This window comes from Schistocerca gregaria, chromosome 8, assembly GCF_023897955.1.
Source record: "Schistocerca gregaria isolate iqSchGreg1 chromosome 8, iqSchGreg1.2, whole genome shotgun sequence".
NCBI classification, from domain to species: Eukaryota; Metazoa; Arthropoda; class Insecta; order Orthoptera; family Acrididae; genus Schistocerca; species Schistocerca gregaria.
The window spans coordinates 134,514,503-134,527,415 of record NC_064927.1 but is presented as its reverse complement, the minus strand read 5'-3'; the positions used below and the strand labels follow the sequence as shown (position 1 = coordinate 134,527,415).

The 12,913-nt window shown below is 34.2% G+C and overlaps 1 protein-coding gene across 2 annotated transcripts in view; it reads right to left on the bottom strand.

Annotated features, from left to right (window-relative positions):
- Positions 1-1,226: 1,226 nt before the first annotated feature.
- The window catches only part of LOC126285323 (protein HIRA), a 236,297-nt gene continuing 224,610 nt past the window's right edge, over positions 1,227-12,913 (bottom strand). For both annotated transcript variants that reach the window (XM_049984625.1, XM_049984626.1), the window contains one exon: positions 1,227-12,886. In XM_049984625.1, the coding sequence (XP_049840582.1) occupies positions 12,740-12,886 (147 nt within the window). In that variant the 3' untranslated portion in view covers positions 1,227-12,739. The remainder of the gene's footprint in view (positions 12,887-12,913) is intronic.

Sequence of the window (12,913 nt, the reverse complement as noted above, 5' to 3'; positions counted from 1 at the left end):
AAAGAAGCTATAGCAGCAACACTATGTACCCAGTCCATATAACAAAATCTGCATGTTGCTTCTGCGACATCATGAAATGCACCAAGCTGTTAATTAGCTGCAAGGATGAGCCACATACATATTCTCCAAAAATATGGGTATTCACGTAATCAGAGCTCATCTTACGACAACCTAAAGGAAAATAAAAAAGTACACTAAGCACATTAACTTGTGTTTAATGCCATGAGTAAAAAGATATTTACAGGCTACATTTCTTACATAGAATAAACTAAAGTATTTGAAAAATTGAACTAAGCTTTCATGTAAAGTAGAAATAACAAAAACTAAGGAGCACATTAATAAAGCCTTCAAGGAAAATATACTTCTGTGGATTCAGGTATACAACACTGCAGACATCTCAGCAGCATTTCTCAAGAAATATGTTGGGGAAGAGGAGGAAGAAAGACCTGCTAGATTAAAAGTTGGGTTACGTAAAGAGAGCAAAAGAATGACTACAGAATTTAGCTTTTCAAGTCTTTTTAACAAACAAGAGTGAAGGGAGATGAAATATACTGTTTTCTTCCATAAATAACTTTTCTGATAATACAATACAAATTTAAGAGTTAATCTACTTAAGTATACTCACTCCAGTATACAAAGTAAACATTTCAGTACTCACGGTAATTGATATCACCATGCAAAGAAAAGTGAGGATCATAATGAAAGTCTGTCAAGTGCCAAAAGTAGCCTGTAGTAATCAGAAAAGATATAGTAAATATCACAGAAGGTAATAACAGTTCTACTACAACAATAAACGAGTTCCCTATATCTCTCACAATTACAGACAGGACAAAAATGTGGACAAGTGAGGAAAATACTAAATCTCCAAAACACATAGGAAATATTGGTAATGTATTCTAATGGAACATTGAAATTAACTGAAATGACAAGGGTTGGTGTATTGCTTTCATCTACGATCTTTTGTTTTATGTATACTATGAGTAACAAATGTAATTGCAAACACAAAATAAAACACTTTTTCTACAATGAAACTGTTTAAAGCAGATTGCAGACCAAACAATATGAAAATAGTTCTATCACACCACTGCAATACTTACCTATATCTCTTGCAAGTATAGACAGGACCAAGTGATGCAAAAGTGAGAAAAACACTAAATATCTTAAATGCATAAGAAATATTCAGAATGTTTACTAAAGGAGCACAGTAGTTCACTGAAATGACAATGCCTGCTGTATCATTTTAATCTGTCATCTTTTGTTTTATGCATTTCACAATTAACAAATGAAAGTATAAATAAATGACAAAATAACTTTGCATAATTCACATTTAAAAAAGAATCACATTTAAGAAAATGTTACATAGCTTGTCTTGGAGAAAAACAATTTTTTTAAATTTATGTTAGCATATCTTTCCATACACATTGGTGTAATTGCCTAAGCACTCATATAATCATAGAACATAGATGAACAATTATTTGTTTCATGTACATGATGAAATGGCAGTGATACATTGCATAGTACTTCTGTTTCTTTACTGAATTCACATCATCTAGAAAAGTTCCACTCCAAGAAAATAAACATGGGTTTCCACTTTTATATACACAGTTATATAATTTTTGCAATATTTTAAAGTAACTTTACACAATTATTGGATTTTCACTCTGATGACAGATTGTACAGTATTTGAAACTTCCTGGCAGTTATAACAAGGTGCTGGGATGGAGCTCAAAAATGGATCCTTTGAAAAGGTCCCCCAGGTCTGAGTCCTGGCCCAGCATGCTGTTTCAATCTGTCAGGAAATTCCAATTTACATAATTCTGTCAAGTCTATCTGTGCATAGAGTATGCAGCAATTATATTTAATGGCAAAGGAACAATGATTCAACTTCCCATGTGATTTAATAAATCAGTTTAGCCTGTTTTATTGTTTTGGGAACTCTACATAAATTTACTATATGTCCACAATTAACCTGGACAGTCCTGGTTTTTAGTGCTGTCCAGAGTAACAGAGGCTGCAAAAATGTTTGGGGTTTGAGAATTTAGTGACTAGGTAGATTTTCTTTTTTTAACTTATATGTTCGACATCACATTTTTAAATATCCTCTTACGACTGTGCCTCTCTCAGCCTACATCGGATTGAGAGGTGTTTTTGTCTCATTGTTTAGCAATGGGCAAAAAAATTTCCTGTTTAATTTTAATCTGCAGCAGAAACATAATTTTTTTAAATTGTGTAATGACAGTAACAATGAACGTGTTTATTGTACATCATGTACTGGAGAATTTTATGTTGCACATAAAGAAAATGGTGATATTAAAAATCATGTAGACAACTAAACATAGGAGTGCTATTACTGCTACTGCTTGATGAAGCATAAGGGAAAGTTCAAAGAAGGGCAATGTGTTTTGCATTATTGAGAAATAGGAAGGAGAGTATTACGGACATGATACAAAATTTGCGCTGGAAATCATTAAAACGAAGGTGTTTTTCACTATAGCGGGATCTTCTCACCAAATTTCAATCACTAACTTTCTCCTCCAAATGCAAAAATATTTTGTTGATGCTGACCTACAAAGGGAGAAACAATAATCATAATAACATAAGGGAAACTAGAGCTCGCATGGAAAGATATAGGTGTTCGTTTTTCTGTACATTGTTTGAGAGTGGAATAATAGAGAATTAGTGTGAAGGTGATTCGATGAACGCTCTGCCAAGGTACTCAAGTGTGATTTGCAGAGTACTCACGTAGGTGTAGATATGAAAAGGTTTTTTTTAAAGAGAAATGTGGGAATATTACTTATGCAGAGTGTGCTGCTAAAGAGGCTACTACACTGCTACACACGAACTCAGTTTCCAAGTATCATACTGCACGTCCAACCTAGTTAAAAAATTATATGATCCTAAATTTTCTTTTGCTAGAACCAAAACTTAAACAATTATTGTTGATGTAATTTCGGCATTTGTTCCTGATGATGTGTTGCATTCTTTAGAAAACATTAATTATGGAACGCTAATGACAGACAACTCAAACACAAGTGTTGCAGAATTTGTTCCTGTTGTTAAAAGATGTTTCAGTCTCAAGGAAGGAATTAAAGTTAAACTTCATAATTTTGTTGAAGAGTCAGATGAAACTGCTCAAATTTTGACTCAGCATCTTTCACAGTCTGTAAAAAATACAAACTTAAAAGAACATTGGTTTTTATACTGCTCAGATGAATTCAATAAGAGGACAGTGCATGAATGACGACAACAACAAACCTTCAGTAGTTCTTTCCTTTTCCTTCCACTGTACTAAACATAATTAGCCACATCCCTGGAAATGCTGGTAAATGTCAGCATTAAATACCAACCTCCACTCCTGAAGTTCCATGAAACAATCTTAATCAATACTGAGGATCTACTACTAACAAGGATACTGTATTGTTGGACAAATGCAAGAACACTCACACAATATCCTCTTAGTACAAAAGACCTGCAGCAGAGCTTCGTGGCACTGACCCAAATCAATGGCATGAACATCATACCACAAAGGCCACACAACCAGTACAACAGCATAATCGTCACCAGACCAAGTCATTATATCATCTCAGACTCACTGCTGGACAACATTCAAATGCATACTGTAGAAACTTCACAGTACTGCGCCACCTCTGTGCATGTTCTGCCAGACAAGCAGTAGTTCTTTAATGAACCTGATGGTGATAGTTACCATGAGGCCATGATAGTTACCATGAGGTCATGATGGGTGGCTTCAGCTGTCACTACAAACCTTGGTTTTAACAGGAGACAAACAACAGAGTTCCAAAGGATACTCATCAGTGAACTACCCTCCTCTCTTTACTGATGATAATGGAGGAAAGAGTATGATTTTGTAACATGGACTGAAAAAAACTACAATGAGAGAAGTTCATGGTTCTACTAACTTAGTACTCAAGATCTTCTACTACAGTAAAAATTGATCTGAATATACTTGTTTCAATTCTGAAGATTTGGCATATTCTGGGCACACACTAAGTTTCTTTTAAAGAATTTGTTGACAAAATTTACAGTACTGTCATAGAAGATTATCAAATCACCTTTCATGAAATGATGCAAATCTTATATGAATTGGTAGATGAAGTCTGGAATAAAGCTGTGTTTAATTTGCGCCTCATTTGTTGACCCTAAATCAAAGATGATCAAGGGAGGACAGCTAAAATGATGTTTGGAGAAGTTGAAACATAATCCAAAGGACTTCTTGTGTCATTGTGAGACTATAAAACTTGGCTCCATTATTACACCCCATAGGAAACTTGTAGTCAAAGCAGATGTTAATGGTGAAAAGGAACAATGAAAAACAAAACTGAATGTGTCATAAATAAAAGTTATAATGACTATTTTTTGGAACTCTCAAGCATTATCATGATTGATTATGTTGGTTAAAAATACTTCTATTACACTATTCAAGTGTGTGCAATGACAGATGTCATGACTTATTCCAACCTGATAGATGAGACTTGAGGATGTATGTAAATCATGTCATTAGAATTCACTATTTAAAAGTTAAAGACTTACTTGTTCTTAAAAAGACTTGTTGAATTTAGGCAATAACTGGTGTTGATGTGAGAGCTCTTTTAAAAGCTGAACAAAATACATCATCTGAGCCTTCCCACAATAAACGAAAATCGATGTGAAATATCCTTACAATGAAGTGTTCGATATGTATGTGCACACTAATTTGACCAAACTTTGCTTATGGAACTAAAGGTTTCTGGGAAAGTGCAACAAAACATAGTGTACAAGTAGGGGCAATAATACCAATCATGTACAACATTGGGTCACATGCACAGACTCCAGGCAAAAATGTACAGAAAATGTAACAACTAAAGTTTTGGCACACTTAATAATTTGCTTAACTTATTTAGCTAGTCAAAGGTTATCTGCAAAGAACAAGAAATTAGATAAAATTGTTTGGTGCTGAAATAAATGTAAGGTAAAAGAGGTTGTAACTCAACATATATGCAGAGAGTTTTGAAGTTCAGTATCTTCTTGTCTGAAACATGAAACACATGTGGCAACATAATGCAAACAAACAGCAGACACTGCAAAAATAGCCAGCACATTGGACCAGATATCTGTTGCACACTTTTTGAAGATTTAACACAAAAACAAACCTTTTGCAATATTTTGGATAACGGAAGAACTGTATAGTGATTCCTACTTGTTTCTGCAGTAGGTTGGATAAAATGTACTTTTCCTTGTATAGATCCTCAGCGAGGAGATCCTCAATGATGTACAAAATGACATATTTACGAAAACAAAACAAAAAGAGGTATGCTAATAGCTCATCCACAGATCCTACATGAAATGTTCCTCTTGAATGAGGAGTAATTCAGAAAAGTGTAAACATGTTTTGAACAATATGGAAAGGATAGATTTGTTACTCACCACACAGAGGTGGCACTGAGTTGCTGAAAGGCACAATGGAAAGAATACTAGAAATATATCAGCTCTCAGACAAAGTCACTTCTCAGATGCAGGACTCTAGATTCTAAACACATTTCCATTCAACGAGTAATAAAAAATGAGTGTGAAGTATAAGAATCTCATCATTGTGAGGCAAACACCCCGTAGTTATCCCATATACACTGGGCCAGAAAACGTATCAGTGCTGGAAGACTCTTTAAAAGAAAATCATTGTATAAGTATGATGAGAAACATATACAAATACAGATACTGAAGTTGGCTAATTAGCCCTCATAATGTGGTGTAATTCCAACTTTTTCCTGCACTTATGTGCAATTTGTGAATTGACAGTAGAATTTAGTGTCAGGTCCTGCAAAAAGTTAAAAGTTTTCTACACCCACCCTCTGCATCAAATCTCATTTCTAGTAATTATTATGATGTAGGTCTATCAAACAGGAGTTGAGACATAGGCATTCCAAATCAAGAAGCAGGTGAAAATTACATGACCGAAGGATTACAACAGCAAGTCTCAATTTCTTTCGTACGTCCCACCTCCAGGGCATACACAAATCCAGTGAATTACATAGAAAGGTTTATACTACTTATTTATGGATTAACTGGTCAAATAAAATGTATTTGATGTTATATTTGAACTACTCTATAATAACTATTATAAACATAAAATGAGGACATACTACAATTAGTCTATTTTCTTTCTTTCATGTTCCATTTTCTTGCCTGCCCATTCATTCATGTAGACAATTTGTGTGCTTTTATGCATGTTTCTGTACACAACCAACAATATTTTTACATCTTCCCTGAGGAATCTACAATTTGATTTGATATCTGATGCTAGACTGATCAATTTCACAACAGGTTTCATTTTGCTCTGTGTATTGTGTTTTCTCAACACAGGACTCAAAATGCTCAACTATTTTTCTCTTATATGACTTTTCCTTACATGTGTTTTCCATTAACTTCAACTACAAATAAAGGAATGCCAAGATCTTGATGATTCTTAAGTTAAATAGGTGCATTATTCACAATTTAACTTTGCACATAAGAAAATCTTTACATCTTTCAAACCGAGCACATTTTGAAACGACAGAGCAGTATCCTCGGAAGGGCATCAGAGTGGGTTAAATACTGGAGAAATATACTCTGGCCGGGAATAAACAATGAAAGATTAATTTAAATGTTAGAAATTAGTTATGCAACTCACAGCATGTTCTTCTGCTGTTAATTCAAAAATAATTATTAGCATCATGCCTGAAATTGTTGTACAAGACTGCAACAGCTATCCAGGATGGGGATATGGCGAGTTAGTTCACATTTTGTGTTTACTTACTGTACAGTTTGTGAAACTTATCTATGCATGTATGTAAAATCAGATGCCACTGTTAAAACACAATAAATTAGTTCTGCCTAAGAGGATAATAAAGCATGCACAACTATGATATAAATATCTATACACAGAATTGGCTATTATTATTATTATTATTATTATTGATATTATTACTTGAGCGTCACAAAAACAGGACATGCCTACTAGCCAGACACAAGAGTTGGGACATATGTCATTTCCTGCCCTATATTATAACATACAATACATTACTGTTTGTACTGCACTAAAGTTCTGTAAAAATTAGAATTTATGGCTCTAAATTACAGAAATGAATCCATTCCACATTGCGGCAAATATTATGTGTTTTGTTTTTTGACCCCTCCAGCAAACAATAGAAGACTGTGGGCCAGTAGCCCTTTTTCTCCCATCATTGTCAATCTTTGCAATCAAACACAGAAATTGTATCTGCATTGCTAGACAAAAAAAGCAAAGCACCCAAAAGACTTGCTGGATGTCAATGTGTGCACAGCATCAGTGGGTTTGTAAAAGATTATAGAGTTGCAGTTCTGTGTAGCTAGTAGAACAGCCACCTGAGGGCATTATTCATGTTTAGTGTTGTTACCATGGTGTGGTAGGGGGTATAAGGGGCACAAACAACATCAGATGTTGAGCCATCACTAAGAAGGACAATGAAATGTTACATACTTGTGTCAGACAGCGTTATCAGACCCTACAGAGTATGAAAGATGCCTCGTTGTAGGTCTCCATTTGGCCAGCTGGTGGAATTGAGGACTATTCAAATTTGTGGGGCATTCAGATGTGATAGTGGCTTGATGTTGGGCTGCATAGGAACATGAGACGAGGTGTACTTGTCAGGTTCCAATCGAGCATGTCTGACAACTACAAGGGAGGATCCAAGAATAAGTAATGGACTCCTTGAACCATAATTAGTCAGAGACTGGCAGCACCCAGACTATGAACCTACAGTTCTATACATAGGCTGCCATTAACTCCACAACACATAACTGTTGCCTTTGGAGTGATGTCATTACCAGGAAGCATGGATTGTTGATGAATGACAACATATTGTTCTCATCAATGTATTTCAATTCTTCACTACTCTGGATGACCATCATCGGTGAGTATGGTGGCTACCTGGGTAGGGGTCCCATTTTTTCAATGTTTTGGAGAGGCACAACAGTGTTATTCCTGGCATCATGATGTGACAAGCCACTGTATATTACTTCACACGTGGCTGGTAATGATTGAAGGAACTGACAGCACCACTGTATGTCACCGACATCTTGTATTTTCAAGTATTCTTCCTCGTGGGGACATTTTTGAAAAGATTAATGCTTGTTCACAGGGGGCATGTTTCTGTATTAAATGTCCCCATGATGTTGACACCAACAAGATCCCCATATCTGTCCCCCACAGAATGTGTGGGACAAGCTTCAATGTCAGCTCCATCCTAGGGTCACTATCGAAAATGTCAAGGAACAGTTAGAACATTTGTGAAGCAACATGCCTCAGGTGAGGATACAAAGGCTTTATGATACCCTTCCCAATCAGATCAGGGCATGCTTCAAGGCCAGAGGGGGTGTAACATCATACTTGTAGGTGGATTCGTGCTCTGAAGTTCTTTATAAATTTGACTCTATAGTCAGTGAAGTAACACCACAACCAGTTTTGTTTTGTTGGTTTTGGGTGCTTCACTTATTTTTGTCAAGCATTGTATATTGTAGCAATATATATATATATATATATATATATATATATATATATATAATCACTAAGTGTGTCAGCATAAAAATCAATTTTAGTTTGATAACACATTTAAGCATTAGTTAACTCTTTGTGTCACTTTCATCTTCGTAAATGCTCAGTATGAAATAGGAAGCTTAAGTCCTATTTATACTGCGGGCTTCATTGCATGAGAGGGCACTGCTCCTCTCTTTACAACATGAGGGCAGGACTTCCTTCCTACACTAACGAAAGCTAAAGATTTAAAAATATTTTTAAATTTGTTAGCATATCAGATCTGTTCCAATTATTGTTGTTATGGCATATCACATGCAGAAAAGAATGGAAGAAAGGAAAGATAAAAAGGAAAGGAAGGAAGGAAGATTAAAGTTTAACAGAGATGGAGCACATGCTCGAATTGGAAAAGAATGAGAAAGGAAACTGACAGTGTTCTTTGCAAAAAATCACTTAAGTATTTACCCAAACTGATTTAGAGAAACAACAGAAAATCTAAATCTGGAAAGCTTGATTGGGATTTGAATCCTGCTCCTCTTGGAAATGACTCAATTATAGTGCCAGTGTTGGCAAGTAGGTATTTCTTTTCGGGCACAAAGGTTATTCATTTTTTTGAGATCTAGCTCATAATGATGAAACCAAAATTGAGTTAAGACAACTACTCACTTCTTGTTGATTTATATGATCTCTCTCTCTCTCAATGCACCTACTTCTGGTCACGGTGACACACTATGGAGTGGTTATGTATGAAAGAACATGTACTGAAACCTTAACAGTGACAGCTCAACGGTTAATTGTACATATGCCCCATGCATCAATTAACTACAGATGAAATGTTGCATTTCCTCACTTTTGTTTATTGTTCCAATCCTGGAATTTCCATTATCATAGCATAATGACAAATATTTATGATTCAACTTTGTCTGTAAACACTAATATTCTACAGTAATGAATATTGGAATTTACATAATGAACAATTGGCATTATAAGTACTGTCTAATTTAGGGATGACAGTCAATTTTACATATTGTTCATAAAATGAAGTACTTGTCCATTAGTGCCTTATGATGAATGAGGATGACTTGGACTCAAGAAAGGCTAAATTGCTAGTCCTGTACCAATGTGTACATTAGTTCACCATCTGTACTAGTGATAAAGTTTTATAGTTGCCTGTTTCTCTGCAGGAGTCATTTAAAATGAATGTTGCACTTCCAAACACCATTAGATTTGTTCCCTGAGAGATACTACTATCTTTTTTCTTCAAGAAAACCATCACAGATGTTCCTGTTTATCACAAAATTTGTGCTATTTATGAAAAGAGTACAATTTTTAATGTGATAGCGTCTGCAGCTGCAATGAATTTTTTGAATGATTTCTTGAAGCCTTCAGCTGCCATTTTCTTTATTTCCTGTACGATTGTTCAATTTCGCCCTTAGACCAACACAGAACAATCATACAAGAAACAAAGAAAATGGCAAAGGAGGGCTTCAAGAAATCATTCAAAAAAGAAAGAGTGTCGCGTGTGAAGGTGTTGTGCAGCAGTGTAATCACTTGTTTAAAAATGGAAGAACAAATGTTGAGGTGGCTGGCCATTTCATTACTCATCATGTTGTCAGTGATGAGGTCATACAGAAATGTTTGAAGAAAATGGCTGAGTCATATTATCTCAACTTTTATAGCAATTTTCACCTTTTTTTTCACAATGTTTTGCTTGACGTCATCATAGGAAAATAAAGCTGTCATTGTTACAATGACAAGAATGCATCCTAACTTTGTGGGAAGAAAGTACGTGGTCTGCCGGTAGTATTTATTTTCATTTTATGAAACATAACAGCCAAGACAAAATAACAATAAATTACTAATGGGAGTCCTTAGCACCATACTGTACAAAGCAATAAAGTTTTGTCTTTGATGAAAAGTTACTGATTTTGCGAACTCCACCACACGAAAATGTGGAATAAATGCAAAAGCTCAAACTTAGCCTGAAAGGAAACTGAGACGGCCCATCTAAAACACAAACTCTGCAGGATGTTGATTTCTGGCATTGCTGTTATATCGTAAAGATGTTGTTCATGGACTTAAAACATCGGCTGGACTTTTAATTAATTTGGAATCGATGTGGACCTTAAGATGCTGTCTCTTGTTGCCAGCCACATCAAGTGACAAAATGAAGATAGCAGTCTTCAAAATTGTTAAATAACGTGACAATGTTTAAATGTATGGTATATGTCAGTCACATGGAAAAAAAGTAAAAACTTGTAGTTTTGATTGTCAAATATTACCAATTCATTTATGTCATCTCATGTCATTATAAACTATCACTAGAAGATGATTGCACGAAGTGCTCCACTTATGAACAAACACAGAACTTCAAATTGAATGAAATACTTATACACCAAATCACTTAGGTATGAAGCAATTACTCAAATCTTATCAGTATTAAAATGTGAATCATAATTTACACCAATGAATGAAAAAATACAGTAATTTACTTTCCTTTTAAATAATAATCCAGAATGAAACACAATCACAGCCACTGCTACACATTTTGCATTCAAATTGCAATAAAGCTATTTAATGTTGTGTACATTTAAATAAAATCTTAAAAAATTGTTGAACGAATGTTTTAAATAAAATCAATTATTCCTTCAAGGTACACACTCCTGTAACATACAGTTTTATACAATAAACTCAGATCAAATTATCCATCCATTCAGATTCAAATATCACTTGCACATTCAAACAAATCTCACTTGCACATTCAAACAAATCTCACTTGCACATTCACACATGCATAAGAATGCGAATGCAGAAAAACATTACTTACAGAAAACAGTTACCAATTAAATTTATTTGGTGAGAAATCAGTTATTATTATTGTCTCTTTGTAAAAGATAATGAGCATCTGCTCTATAATGATGAACAGCTGTGTATAAAATCAACACAAAAAGACTATTTTACAGGGTTTCTAAAGAGTTTTATACTGACTAACAACAGCTGAATTTTGAACAATTTCTCAATAGGGGTCTTTTGTGTGCATACACTATGGAAAAAAATTCTACAGAATGAAGTTATGCATAAAATAATAAAAAGTAGAATGACAAATTTAACTGACATGGCTTGGTTCTCAGAAGAAATGAACCAGTTATTATTCACATTTGTTATTAAAAGTAATTGAATGAACACAGTTGTAGTTGAATAACTTTTTAGCATTCATGAATTGATGAATATCAATTATTTTCATTCGCTACATGAGGCAGAGGAATGTATCAGCTATAACTAGAACTTGTAACAAACACATTTTCTTAAATTAAGTTTAAAATCAAGACACTAGTACTCCCATTTATGTCAGTCTTTTTGTAATGATAAGTCATACACACAATAATAAACTATTTCAGAATTATTTTGCAGATTAATTTCACAGAAACTAAGTTAACTGAACTTCATCAAACAATTAAATAACATATGAAAACTTTACAAAAGACACAAATAACCTAAATAAATATGTGATGACTATCCATGTTTTACATGACTAACAATACTGCCTTTAAATACAAAAATAACACACTGCCTTCAAATGAATAAACAACACACATCAATGACAAGAATTACAATTATATATGAAGCTATTGGAAAAATCTTGTATGCATTTTCTTGTTTTATTATAAAACAATGTTTTTATTTACAGTTGAATGTTGTGAGGGTAGCAGTCTTCCAAAGTAGCATATCTTTTTCTGAGAATGTTATGTGATGAATACTGATAACGTAAGATGTTGCTTATTAAAATATACTGATTTTCTTATCATTTAACAGCAGAACAAATAAGAACAGGTACAAACACACACAAAATAACAAATAATAATTTGTTGCCTGAGGTGGGACACTAGTGTTCTACATGGCAGTGAAGTTTGCTTACTGAACACATTGCTCATGTCTCCATATGAATTATGTTTGAATATCTCTAACTTTGTGGTGACAGTAAGACAGAAAAATATTCATCACTGACACCACAATGTTGTTTAGCATGATACTCCACAGAACAGCAGTAATACTAAGTATAATTTTATTTAAAAGTACTATTTAAAAAATAAGATAAACATTTTGTCATTAGGCAAGTCACTTCACAAAATTGCACCTGTATTACACAACTTTTCACGACATTCTGTGTAATGAAAACACTTTATGGTAACCTTATCACTGCTTTTCCATTCCATTAAATAACTGAGCAGATTGTTCTAATTGTGTGAGCTGGTCACTATATTCAACAAGAAGTCTCTGCAATCTGAGATTTGTGCCCATCAGAGAAAGTATCTCTCTTAGCAAAACGTGCTTTGAAAACCCCTGGAACACAGAACAAAATTATGAAGA